This window comes from Urocitellus parryii, chromosome 6 (genome assembly GCF_045843805.1).
Source record: "Urocitellus parryii isolate mUroPar1 chromosome 6, mUroPar1.hap1, whole genome shotgun sequence".
In the NCBI taxonomy this organism is placed as follows: Eukaryota; Metazoa; Chordata; class Mammalia; order Rodentia; family Sciuridae; genus Urocitellus; species Urocitellus parryii.
In genome coordinates, this window is record NC_135536.1 from 110,349,944 (window position 1) to 110,364,260 (window position 14,317).

The window sequence follows — 14,317 nt, forward strand, 5'->3', positions numbered from 1 at the left end:
ATAATGTTTCTATCTCAATCATTGTCAGTGCTTTAATATTCCTAATTACTTTAAAAAGCTAGATATTCAATATAGGAAAAACTTCTTTTCTTTTTATCTCCACTTGTGAGATTAGCACAATTTAATAAGCGTCACTCTGTCGTCTTTATTCAGTATAAACTGACATTTCATCCTTTTACTCTTCATTATTATATGGGATCGAGGTTTATGACCAAGCGCCCGGCCACTCCATTTCCCCGTATGGGTCCGTCTAACAGCCTGGAACGATCCACAAAGCTGACGCGTCTGCCTTCTTCTTTTATGGAGCAGAAAGAAATTAGTTGAGGCCTTAAAGAAATTAGGCTATGGGGTCATAAGTCTGTAAAAGAATGAAAAGTCCCACCCCACCTCGGCACTAGAGTTGCCCGCTTCAAGACTGTCCAAGTCATAAATCCTTTGGCAGCCAAAAGGGCAGGGCAGGGGCAGGGAGTAGGATGATGTATTTTTATACCCTTCCCTGCCTCATCCAGGAAGTTATCCTAGGGAGAACCTGGATCTCGTGGGCCTTTTATGCATAAGAAGGATCGCTGCAGCCTTTCACACAGGGCTACGGGTCCTTCTTCACATGTCCATAAACCCGGACTCTCTAAAAAGTCCAAAAAATATTTTTGAAGTTCTGCACAAGAATTCACATAGAGGTAAATCTACAGGGAACTGATTTGAGGGGATGTATCATCTTTATGTCACTAGATCTGATCAGTTGTATGTCACTTCAGAAATATTACTGTTTTATCCAGGGTGCTGCCCAGATCCTGTGGGGGTAGCTCACAGATGTCAGGGCCACCACACACTTTCTAAACCGTGGGGAGTTCTTCATTCTGAGACCAACAGGCACAAGGGGCCTTGGGGAAGAGATGCTGGGCACAGAAAAGTGGGGAATCACAAAGGACCTACATGCTCATCAACAAGGGGCTGGTTAAATACATTTGGAAATCCATGGGATGAAACTTTATAAGGCCATTAAAAATTTACAAGTTGATGAAGGAAATGAGCACATGACTTAAAGGTGAATTTTAAAAGCAAGTGATAGACTAGCACATCCATGGGGTCCAGACCTGGTTCTATGTGCAATTGTGTAGAGAAACCATGGATGGTGGGCGAAGCACCTATGCCCCAGTGGTAGTTACCTCTGGGTGTGTGGATTTCACCTTTTTTGTCTGCCATTTCCATGCAATTTGACATTTCTTTTTTTCTTTCACTATTTCTCTCTCCTTCCTTCCTTCCTTCCTTCCTTCCTTCCTTCCTTCCTTCCTTCCTTCCTTCCCACCAGGGATTGAACTCAGGGGTGCTTAATCACTGACTCACATTCCCCAGCCCTTTTTATTTTCTATTTTGAGACAGGATTTCACTTAATTGCTTAGCCTTGCTCAGTTGCTGAGGCTGGCCTTGAACTTGCAATCCTCTTGCCTCAGCCTCCCAAGGACGTTCCTTTTAACACAAACAGGTATAGCTTAAGAGACAGGGAGAAAAAACAACCTAGGCTCCTCTGCAAGGGTGTCATATGTACAGACCCCATTCAGAGGCCTCCAGAGACACTCACTGCATTGACTGAGACACCTGTCCCCGAGGACATGGCCCTGTAGAGACCCTAAGATGCTGAAGAGCACAGGCATCCAACTGAACAATAACAAGCAAGCAAGCTCAAATGGCTCAAAGAAAACCTGATAACAATTAGTTTTTTGTGGCTGGTTTCTCTACCTCCACAACCATACCTCAGGGCCATACTTTTTAGGTAGATCCCTCCTTCCCCTGTGAGCAATCATGTCTTCACATCAAATATCTATTTCAACCTTAGACTATATCAACAGAGGGAAGGCGAGTGTAATAATTAAGAGTTCCAATCAGGACCCAGGTTTTTGCTTGAGAGAGAGTCCCAGTTAGACCATTTACTAGCTATGTATTTTGGAAGTTCTCTTTTGGGGGGCTGGGGATTGAATCCAGGGATGCTTTACCACTGGGCTACATTCCCAACACTTCCTAAATTTTATTTTGAGAGGATGTCACCAAATTGTCCAGGCCGGCCTCAAACTTTAGATCCCCCCACTTCATCCTCCTGAGTAGCTGGGATTACAGGTGTGTGCCTCTGCACCCAATTCTTTTGGAAATTCTTTAACCTCTTTATGCTTTAATTTTTCCATTTATAAAATGGGTCTAATAATTCCTACATTATAGGTTTGCTGTGAAGATTAAATGAGTTGATAGGCAAAGGCCTGATACATAGTAAAATTCAGGGCATGGTAGCAGTCTCCATTATGATTTTCCACTGCTCAGACCAAGGCTGTAGGTGTTTGGTCAGGTGTAGGAATGATTTTTAAGAAGAATAAAGAGCAAGGGCTGGAGTTGTGGCTCAGTGGTAGAGCACCCGTCTAGCATATGCGAGGCCCTGGATTCGTTCCTCAGCACCACATAAAAATAAAATAAAGGTATTGTGTCCAACTAAAACAAACAAATATATATATATATATGGAATAAAGGCCACAAATCAAAGCAGGTTAGAGAAGAAAAGCAAGGGGAGGAGGTGCGGGCTATCTTCTAACACCTGAAGGGCTGACCTGGAAGGGACCCTGGTGTCCTCCATGCCTCCCCAGCAATGGCTATCAACTGCTCTGAGATGACTGTGTACCCAGAGCTTGCAGCCTTGTCCAATGAATTCCTGCAGAGAAATTGGAATGGCAAGGAAAGTCCTGGTGACCCGTCACCCTGCCTGGCCTTTAGCATGAGTGAGAAGTCACCAGTAAACCCAGAGGCGGAGCTGCACTGCCCAGAAGGGAAACCTCCCCCTGGATAGACCCCCAGTCAGAATGTGCCTCCCAGCAGCGGCGAGCAACCTGCCACTACAGGGACGCAGGCAGAGGTTGGCGAGCTCTTAGGAGGGCATTTAACCTTCCGTGCCTGAACACACTGCAAGTGAGAATAGTAGCCAGTACTGCCGGGCTCCATCTTTTAGGACTTCCTGTGGGTTCAATAGTACATGCCTTTGAGTGGACCCAGGAGTGGTGGCCCTTCGGCCCATGCGGGTGGATCTAATGGAGAGGAAACAGCTTGTGGGTTTCTGGGCACTGAGTCTGATGACTGCGCTGGGGGCTGATTAGACAGCGCAGAGTTGTGCTGGTGAGTAACAGGGCTGCTTGCCTGTGTGTCTGGTATCCTCACTCTGGGGGCAAGACCTATCTGAGTCCTGTTCATCAGTGCGAGAACTCACCCCATTTGCACTGATTGGTGATTCACAGGCGCCCGGGGCCCCTGAGACGCGAGCTGCGGTTCAGTCTGCGACAGGCTGCCCCCGGCAGTGAGCCAGCAGCAGACCATCCCAGGAGGGCTCTCCTCATCCAGCTTCGATGGCTCTTCCTCAAAGACTCACTGTAAGCCACGTTATGGGACACAAAGCAGGGACGACGGGGGAGCCCTCAGACATGTCACCCAACGCGTTTCCTGCAGTTCTAGTCCACAGAAAACTGGTTGAACGTGCCCTGAACTCACCTGTCCCTCGCTCGGGTTCACTTTTCCTTGTCTGGCCCTCTTCTCAGTGACAGCCCACCTCAAAGTGCCGGACCAGGTGAAAGCAGGAGACCACCGTGGCCACTGGGGATCTTCACACTTTAGAGAGGGTCTCTTGGATACCCCAAATGGATCCTGGGTTCCCTAGGCCAAGATCATCACCAAGACGCAAAGCCACACACCCAGTGGCCTTGCTTTGGCCAGCGTGTTCTCAGACTCCGGAGGACTGGGGGCTCCACCCGAGGCCTTTGGGAAAAAGGACCATAAGTAGGGCTGGGTTGTGGCTCAGAGGCAGAGCACTTGCCTCGCACGTGGGAGGCACTGGGTTCGATTCTCAGCACCACATGAAAACAAGCAAACACAATAAAGATATTGTGTCCATGTATAACTCAAAAATATATTTAAAAAAAAAAAGAAAATAAAAGGACCATAAGTAGATGCTTCCACCCCAGCCGAGGGAGTGAGAGAGGGCAAGAGACCCCAGGAGACCAACGTGGACCTAGGTTCTCATGACTTGCTCTCTCCGGGTTTTCATGACCGTCACAGTTAGTATGGGGTAGGGAACGTGGAGGTGGCTCCCCAAGATGGGTAAATTGTGGGGCTTAGATCCCTAGTGGATTAGCTTGGCTGTGTGGTCTACTCAAGTCACCATTAAGAAACACTCTACCCCAGAACAAAGCCGGAAGGAACTTGGGCTTCAGCACTAGTCAGCGCTTTTATGAAAATCAAATAAGACGGTGACATTTAACCAACCACTGATTGAATGCAGAGTGTGCCCATGGAAAGGGGTCACTGGGGGAAATGAGTGGAGAGGGGAAGGATCTGTATTCCCCAGGTAGCTGCCAGGTGCACCTCATCCTCTTGGTGACCAGCCCCATAGTAGAGATGACACCCCATGCTATTGTGGGTCACTGGTTAGCCCCAAGAGCACCCTCCTCACTCCATGTTCACCAGGAAGCTTCCCAGGAGAATGTGAACCATCTATGCACAGGGATGAAGGAACACAATGACCTGCTCCCGAGAGTGTCCCCTTCTCCTACCTTTAGGGGCACAGAGATATCTCAGTGTCCAACAGTCTCATAAATCAGTCCCCGTGTGCCTCTGTGGACACCCAGAAAACTAAGCCTTTGTACCAGCAAAGCCAAGGACCAACTAGATCACGGTAACCTCCAGCGCCTGCACCCTTGGGCAGCACCCCAAGTTCACTTCAATTCGCAGAGACCATCCAGAGGTGCTCCATCCAAAGTCACAGTAGTACAGATGGCCCCACAATTCCTTTTGTTTAAACACACAGACCCTCAAAGACCCCCCCTAAACCACCACCCCATACCCCCTAGAGCCTGCTGCCCCCACAAGTACCTTCACACATGAACGGCGTCCCCCGATGCCCATGCCAGCTCAGGCAGCCCATCCTGAGTCACCCCATCCTAACACAAGGATAAGCATGCACATGCCCCAGCCCCCTCCCAAGTCATAACCAGTGGGCCACCTGACCCTCAAAGACACCAGACTTACCGCTGGAACAGTCGGGCCCTCCCCAGCCAGGCTCACAGTGGCAGGTATCCGGGGAGACACAGCGGCCGTGCACGCACTCCTCCGTACACAGGGCTGAGGGGCGTGGAGAGAGGGAGAGAGAACAGAACAGTGAAAACCAACCCCTGGGCGAGGAGCAACACCCACCTTGTCCCAGCTCCCCGGTGCCAGAGATGCTCAGGACGAAAAATCAAGTCCCTCATGATGCGAGTGGCCTAGCTCTGAAATGAACTGATGTCCAGTGTCACATCCTAAGATGAAACCCAAGCCCAAGAAATGGGCCTCAGTGGCTTTTCAAAACTAGCCCCTCCATATGCTTAAACCTCTGGAGTACTCTGCAAACCACTGTCCCCAAGTCCTACTCCTATATTCCCGCCCCACCTGCTCTGTCAGTCACCTGTTCCTTTCCTTTTTCCGGCCTCAACTTCTTTCTGCAAAGGCGCCCAAATGTACCAGGCTGCCGGAAGAGAACGGGCACCTTTCCCCCACCTTTCTGCCCCCCTCCCCAATTGTCCCTATTTTGGGGCTCTCAAATGTCAGCAAATCTGCAAAGTACACAAATGCTGAGGAAAAAGCAACAGCTAATTATAAGAAAGTAATTAAGAGAGACATCCACGATGATGATAATTGTAATTAGAAAGCGCCTGGCAATTTCTTATCATGCAGTCAAATGCTCCCGAGCCGCGAGGCTGCAGCAGCAAGCAGAGGTTCCGTCCACGCCAGCGCCAGGGAGGCTTATTGACAGCAGGGTGAAGGGGGAGATTATTTCTTTCTTCTTTTGACAGAATCCAGATTTTCTCAAGGTCATCCTTTGCTCCTGAGAGATCTGCCCCACCATCTAATCCATCAGTGAAGGATTAGAGAAAACACCCCTTACCTCCCCCACCAATCTTGAAGGCTTAGGAAATCAGTTGCTACGATCGACCCTGTCGATGTCCCAGGTGGGATCTACATGAAGGGCTTTTTTCCTGAAAGCAACTAGAGACCTTCTCTTTGCCATTTTGGCCTGGGAGGGAAAGTGGGTGGCCCCCTGGGTGAGTTGTCAGGGACTGCCACTGACCTGCCAACACCCTCCACCTGGTCCAATGTCCACTGAGAAGGCCCTTCTAGGTTAGATAAGAAGGTCCTTTTTGTGATTGGTATGGTGTCCTTTGGCCCATCCCAAACATAGAGCCTGACCTTGAACCTGTTGCCTCAAGAGAGCCACTTCAGATGCCCAGGACTCAGGGGTCTGGAGTCAGTCTGTCCACAGCAAGCTTGGAAGGTGACATGTCTGGAGTGGCCTGCCACCAGAGTCCTTCTCTGTACAAGTGGCTTTCAGGGGGAGCACTGGTTTGTGCTGAAGATATCCACAGCGCCAGACCCTGCTTCCCCAGAGCCCCAGGAATGGCCAACCCAGCTTTCACTGAAGAACCAGGCTAGACCCTGACCCCAGGTGTCAGCTCCACTTAGAGCCACAATGAGCTGCTCTCCTGGCCACTAGTGAGACCCCAACTAGTCACTCCTGATGCCCTGGCTCCTCCTGTCCCCACTGGACTTTCCAAACAAGTTTTAGTGGGTCAATGTCCCGAGCACACACTGGACACCAGGTGTCCAGCCCCTGGCTCCCCATCAATGCCAGCCCCTTGGCCCAGACAGCTCCCAGTCTTTGGAGCTGTTCCCTGTCCCCCATCCCCACCCCACAGGCAAAGGCCCTGCACACGCCACAGCTGGGCCCATTTGCATTACAGCTTGTCAGATTAGCTCAGTGACACCTCCAACTGCAGAGAGCAACACCTTGATCCCCGGGGTCTCTGCCAAGGCGGTGACAGCAGGCAGTGAATCGTGAACCTGCCAAGTGTCAGGGCTGGAAGAGACCTCGAGAAAAAAATCATGTACAGCCCTTGACCTTATACATAGAGAACCTGAGGCCTGGGTGTCCGTGACCTCATGGACAGTGTGCAGCCTCTCTGCCAGGAAGGGAGAAGTTCAAGGATGAGGCTCCTGGAGAGAGAGGCCTCTGAAGGAGGAGGAGGCAAAACACTCAAGACCAGGACCTTTGCCTTTCACGTCTCTCTCACACTGGACCACACAGCTCGGGGGCTGGAAGAGCCAGAGCAGAGTGGGCAGCATAGAGTGCTGCAGCTGTCCCCAGGAGGACCAGCAAGGGCAGGAGAAGAGCTGCTTTGATATACTGGGTATCTGCAGAGGGAGGGGAAGGGAAGTCTGAGAAAGAGGGCCACATAGTGCCCTGTCACCTTCTCTGCTCTCTGACCCTAGAGAATGGACCACTGGCCTAGCTCCTGCACGTTCTCCCTCGCTGGCAGGGAATGGCCTTTGGATGCTCTGAGCAAGCTCCACATTACACTGCCTTTTCCACGGTCCCCTCCGAAGTTCCAGGGATCTGAGAGACTCTGCCAAGCACCTCCTGCCACACTGCAGACACAGGCCCCGACTCAGACCTGTGTCCAGCACACTAGGCCCTGGTGACCCTGCACATGGGCAGTCATCCCACAAACCCTGGCCTGCGTCCAGGGATATGGCTGTGTCCTGCTCTAGATCTCACTGCCCACTTCTGCTTCTTATCGTCCTGGTATTATTTCTGTGCTTGTTAAAACCTCAACCCATCATATTTCATAGGTGTTGTTCAGACAGTGTTGAAGCCTGAAATATTGATGGTGAATTCCTGCGGCTCCGATGTCGTGTCTGACGTTTGAGCCACTTGTGTTTGAACACCTGATGGGGAGGGGCTGGGGTGCTGTGGGGAGAGTGCCTAGGGGGTGATGAAGGCAAGGCTCCATTACCCTCCCTGGGGCTGGGGCAGCCCCCTCCTAACCAGGACCCCAGGGAAGCCAGTGGTAGGCAGCCCCTCCACAGAGGCCTAGGGTTTACACACAGCTGACCTAGAGTGGAGGGTCCTCTAAGTTCTTTCTGAGCCATGATCCCACTCTGGCTAACAACCGGGAGGGTCTGAGCTAGGGTTCTGAGCCCCCTGGCCTCCTTCTCTGGCCTCCTCCTCTGGCTCCTATATCTCTACACAGAGCTTTTGCCAAGTTCCTCTTCCCACTGCTGTGTGTCCCTTGGTTCTCAGGGCAGGGACTCTAATGCAGGCTCCCATGTGACCAGCTATGTGACTGGAGGTGGCACTCCCCCTTTCTCAGCCCCATTGAGAAATGTGAATTGCTGCTCTCAGTCCCCCAGCCCCATCTACCCTCCTGCCCCTGTCCTGACCTAATATCCTGGCATGCTACAAGTGTCTTTAGTGAGAAGCAGGACATGGGTGGTTAAGAGCACAGACTGATCCAGGATGCTGGGGCTGGACCCAGGGGTGCCAGGAGCATCTCTAGTGAGCTAGAAGCTGTAGTGAGTGAAAGAGGAAAAGGACCACATGAGAAGGCATTGAGTGCACATGGCCCTCTGTAACCCGGGAGGTCCGTCCAGCTGGCTGTCCACATCCAGCTGGGAAACAGACGCAGAAGGGCAAATCCACACAGTTAGCAAGAGAATGTGCTAGATCCGTGCTCCCAAACCTTTTGTTCCTTATTGCCCCCTCCTCCACAGCAGGATTTTTAGACATTTTTTTTCTTAATTTTTTCCTTCCCATGAAATTCAAATGCCACTAGTACCCCATGCATCTCGCCTTCCACAAAATCAGACCCCTTGAGGAGGCATGTGCTTGATCTCTTCCTTTCGCCTCTCCAGACCCACGCCCCACCTTCTCCACCCTCCTTTGCTGGGAAGTGACCTGCATCGATGGCATTAAGGGGCTTCCTTGGCTTCCGGTTTCTGGATGGGAAACAGCAGTGGGTGGGGGGTGGCAGAAGGCAAGTTCACCCGTGAGGAGGCAGCACGTGGGATGGTCCTTCTCCATTCTGGCTCAAGGTCCCCGAAGGGTTTCCTGGGCTTGGGGATGGTAGTCTCTCCTTATTGTTAATGTGTTTACAAATAACCACCTTCTCACTCAGCTCTCCTTGGTGGCTCCGCAACGTGCCACTGTTTCTTGCCACAGCCCTAACTGACGGGAGGCCACCCCGAGGTGTGAACTCACAGTGGCCTGCTCTTACCCACAGGCTCCAGTGCCACCTGGACACAGTTTGAGAGAAGAAAGTCCCAGCACCAGCTCTGTCTCTGAAGCCCCTCTCTCCAACGGGCCTCCGTTTCTCTGTCTAAAATGACAGGATCTGGATGTTCCCTCCAGCTCTGGGGTGTCAGGGCGCCACGGCAGCAGCTGCTGGCTTTTCGGCTGATTCAAACCACATTTGAGAAGAATCCCGACACCTATGGAGGCTGGCATGGGGACAAGTGTGCTCTGTGGTGCAGACCATGGATTGGGACATCTGTCCTAGGGCAGGTGAGCTTGCAGGATCCAGGATGCAGAATGTGGCACAAAGATAGATGAACCAGACTTGGGGTCTCCTCTGAAAACTGCTGAGACAACACAGGTTCTTCCCTGACCCAAAGTGGCCCGATCTGTTGATCCTCACACGTGGGGGGCCTGAATCAATTCTCAGTTCTATTAGCATTCCACCCGAGACGACCCGCAAGTCCCTGAGGTGTCAGTGGTAATATATTTTGCTTGGCGGTTTGCAAATGGTCTCACTAGTTAATGGAACGATAAAAATTACTCACATGGAAAGGTCAAGATAAATAAAGACAACTTCCATGCTCCCTGGCCAACTGAGCCGGATACCTAGTGAGGGCAGAAGGCCTAGGGGTCAGGGACAGGGTATCAACCTCCCAGAATTCTATGGCATGTGGCTTCTGGAGCATCCCCTGGACCAAGAGCCCCAAGGCACATTGATCAGCCCACCATTAGCATTCTTGGCAGGAGCCTCAGATCAGGTTGTCATTGGATTCAGCTTAGAAACAAAATGACCTACATCCAAGTGGGCCCAAGTGCCAATTCTGAGGTGACATGCGTAGCATGAGTGATTCTGCCATACCCAAGGTCACACGGCCCACGGCCCATGGTGTGTGTGTGTATAGGGGGACTCGAGGAATCTCCAAGGGGATTTCTAAAACAATTCACAAGATGTGTATCACTCCATCCTTTATAACTACCAACGCCGGGTCCCCTCCACAGTCTGAAGAGTCCAAAAAGCTGGCCCTTCTTCTCAGCATGTCCAGAACTGGCTTTAAATTGCTATGGCCACTTCTGGCTCCAAGACATGAACAATTTTAGAAAAGCAGCACTTCACCTGCAGGGCTGATACAGCAGAGGACACTAAGCACCCAGCCCTCTCCTGGTTTGGGGGCCAGGGTCCTGCAGGGGTCCCCCTACCCAACTTGCTGCGTGGGCCCAGAGCCACTCGTCTTCACTTTGGAGGTGCCCTGGTTGGTTATTACTCCCTGGCAGTAGCACAGCACTACTTAAAAGCCAGGGCCCTGGCTCTGCCACTGATTTGCCATGTATCCTCGGGCAACTTCTCTGGCTCTCAGTTTCCACATTCATAAAATAGCCACTGACTTCAGCACCGCTGTGAGTAGCAAGTGAAAACCATGCAAAGCACCTGGATTCAGAGGCTAGTTGTAAGTGTTGCCTCCCCCAACTAGTGTGTGCATGCGTGTGCGTGTGTGTGTGTGTGTGCGTGTGTGTGTGCGTGTGTGTGTGTGGTTACTATATTCTTCTTCCCACAACTGGGCAGGGGACCTGGGATGACATAGCCCAGAGAATTCTTAGGCTCATTTCATCTCCAGCTCAGAGGATAATAGGATGGCCTGAATTAGGACTGGACATTATTTCCCATTCCCTGAGGCAGGGATGGGTAGACTAGAGGTGCCAGGATGGGGCAGGGAAGGAAGAGACGCAGGCCAGGGGCAGCCTGCGGGAGGATGATAATACACGGGGAGCACTATGCATATGCCCCTTTCCTTTTCTGGTTCTCACGGAGGAGAAGCATGGAACCAAAATTGGCCACCGTTCTGGCTGCCAGACCCTTCCTCCTGTATGTTTTGGGGGGAAATGTCAGCTTGGGTCAGGTTGGGGGACCTGCACCCAGAATCCTCCCTGCTCCCATGCAACCTCTGCTTGTTCGTGCAAATACCCACACACATGTGCAGTGTTTATCCAGCTCCTCCTGAGAGAGAGCCAGAATATAGAAGGGCAGGCCTTCCCCTGCCCTCAGCGTCCTGAGCAGTGAATCCTCCCCCTGCCTGCTCTTGATCCCTTCCCCAAAGAGCAGAGACTGGGGGCCATGGGGAGCAGTCCCACCCTCAGATACTCTGCAGCAAGCTGTGCACAGAGGGACAAGGTCTGCACTCAGAATTCCCAAGCCAGGACAGTGAGGAAATCAGAGAACAGACTTGGAAGGGATGGGCTGGGTTCAAGTTTGTGTTCTGCCACTTCCTGGTGTGTGATCTCAGGCAAGTTATTTAACTTCTCCTAGACAGTTTTTTCACCTATGAGATAGGGAGAATGGCCCTGATATGGCCTAAATTTGCTACAAAATTTCATCACTAATGCACACAGACTGCTTAGAACAGTGCTGGGCACTGGGGACCTAGCTGGGTCATTTTTCCAAGTTCTTCTAACCCATTTCCCTGCCTCTGAGCTCTCACTCACTTTGAAAGCATTTATTAAGCACTTATATGCCAGACACTGTGCTAGATGCTAAGGGCACCGTAAGCAAATACGCCACAGTTCCTGCTTTTATGGCTCAGTTGAGTGAGCCAGTAAGCAAGGCACTAAAATGTCATTGGTGCTAAAATGACAGCCAGTTCAGGGTGCGGGATGGGTCCCATCAAGGAGGGGGCAATGCTTCCACATGTGGGGGGACAGGGGAGGGCATGGGAAGGTGACACTTAATTGGATGCTCATAATGCATTTCCTGGGCACCCACCCATGTGTTTGCCAGGCACAGAACCAGCCTTCTCCACCCTGCATGGAACCAGCCTCCTCCACCCCACAAAAGACCAGGGAAACCTTTTTTTTTTTTTTTTTTTGGTATTGGAGATTGAACTCAGGGATGCTTAACCACTGAGCCACATCCCCAGCCCCTCCCCATTTTACCTTTAGTTGTAGGTGGACACAATACCTTTATTTGTTTATTTTTATGCAGTGCTGAGAATCAAACCCAGTACCTTGCTTAGTGTGCTAGGCAAGCATTCTACCATTGAGCCATAACCCCAGCCCCCAGCCCTTTTATATTTTATTTAGAGATAGTGTCTCACTGAGTTGCTTAGGGCCTTGATAAGTTGCTGAGGCTGGCTTTGAACTCATGATCTTCCTGCCTCAGCCTCCCGAGCCGCTGGGATTACAGGTGTGTGCCACCGTGCTTGGCTTTAGACCAGGGAAATTTTGCCTTACAGGGTTCTGTGCAGAAAGTCTCCCTTCATCTGTCCTTTGACTTCTCCAGTTTGCACACCTGGCTGTCCTCAGTGCCACTGAAGGGTCTTCCATTGTGAAGAATCCCCCTACACACACACACACACAGGGACTTCATACAGCCCCGAATTCCAGTTACACCCCCTTTCCCACCACTCACCTGTGTTTAGCTTTCACATTAACTTGAATACCACTCCCCCTGACTGCTCTGCCCACCCCTGGACCCAGGTGGGGTTAGGGACCCTCCCTGCTCCCTGCCCAATGGCACAGTGGTCCTGCCAGTCCATCTCCCATCAACTCCACCAAGGCAAGGCATGGGCCTCTCCATTCCCTCTATGCCCCAGCAACTAGCACAGTGCCTGGCACACGACAGTGCTCCATAAGCCTATGTTGAATGAATGTCTGAATCTGCAGCGGGTCCTCCCCTCCCCTCATCAGGATCCCACCTGTCTCCCAGGTGGCCCACACCAGGATGAGAGACCAAGGCTATACCAAGGCCCAAATCTCCCCATGGTGGGACAGCAAAATGCTCTTCAGAAAAAGTCCAGTGACTTCAGCTAATAGAAAGAAATGTCCCAGAAAAGACGAACAGGAAGGACGACAGCCCGGGGTTTGGGCCTCTCCATCCCAGTCTGGAGCCCCGGGAGCCACCCATCATCAAATGCCAACGTTAGATGACAGACTCCCCTGGGACTTTCCTTGTACCTCTACCAATCACCCTAAGATACTAACCTGACTTGCCTCATTATGGCTTAACTGTTAATAATTGTTTACCAATTAAAGTTTTCAACTTGCCGGAACATTCCTATCAAGTTCCTGCATACAGCAGTTCTTCCTGCCACTGCGCCTGATTAAAAGCCCAGCATGGCTGGCAATTCCCTTAATAGATGCACAGGCCCCGAGTCTGCTGCCGGCCTGCTCCCGGCACCCCCAGCCTTCTTCGCTTTGTAGAGGATTCTCCCAGCTGAGCTGTTCAAACCACCAATACCGTATTCCTGCAAGGAGCAACAGCTTTCAACTTGTTAATGATGTTGGAACATACGGCCTGAGTCAGCAACCTCTAGCACACGACCCAAGAAAATCTTTTTCTGGGTCTTTTTTTCCCCATTTGACAGATGCCAGACTTTTTCCAGAAAGACACATTCCAACTGATTGATTTTTTTTTCTTTGGGAAATTGATCCTTACCACCTACGAGGAAAGCAAAACATGAGGCTTGTCAAGCATTTTTTTAGTGCTCTGATTTAAAAACTCATCCCCTGCTTCTGCCTTGCAACTTGCCTTTCCCAAGGTACCGGTCTGTTCTAGCAGCACCTGTGAGACCCCCAAGGAGGCAGTGGTGGGAAGAAGGAGAGGCAGATGGGGGCCCACTGCCCACTCTCCAGCAGGGAGGCCCGGAGCACACAGGAGTGGCTCAGCACGTGGACTTCAGGTTTGGCAGGCCTGGGTTGGGGTCCAGATGTTTCTACCTAGTGAGCTGTGTGTCAGTTAAAATGACCCACTCTTGGGAAGCCTCGTGTGCCCCATCTGTAAACGTGGACTAATGGCATCATCTGAATCAAAGGTCATGGAGAATAAATGGGATGATGCCTATAAGGTGTTTGGCAGAGGGGACTTCCACCAAGGGTCCCAGAAATCCCAGCTAAGAAACATCATTGGTCTAGGAGAAGGCAGCCCATCCTTGACCCTCAAACATGCTGAACTCAGGGAATTTAGCCGACACCCAGAACCATAGCATCTAGGGGCAGAAGGTGCCAAGTAATAATACTGTCCCCATTGCTGCCACCCATCCAGTGTTTGCAGCCCCTCTCCATGTCTCATGCCAACTCTCTGCCGAGCTCTGGCCTCACCTAATTGCATTCATGTCCTCAAGTAAGAATGATTCTCTCCGACCCCTGGGCCTTTGTATGTGCTGGTCTCCCCTACTGCCTCCTCCTCACTTGGCT

The 14,317-nt window shown here is 51.3% G+C and overlaps 1 protein-coding gene across 5 annotated transcripts in view; it reads right to left on the reverse strand.

The window, feature by feature from the left end:
* The window catches only part of Megf11 (multiple EGF like domains 11), a 205,303-nt gene that overhangs the window by 160,006 nt on the left and 30,980 nt on the right, over window positions 1-14,317 (reverse strand). For all 5 annotated transcript variants that reach the window (XM_026384875.2, XM_077799502.1, XM_077799504.1 and 2 more), the window contains one exon: window positions 5,053-5,145. In XM_026384875.2, coding sequence (XP_026240660.2) covers window positions 5,053-5,145 — 93 coding nt within the window. The remainder of the gene's footprint in view (window positions 1-5,052; window positions 5,146-14,317) is intronic.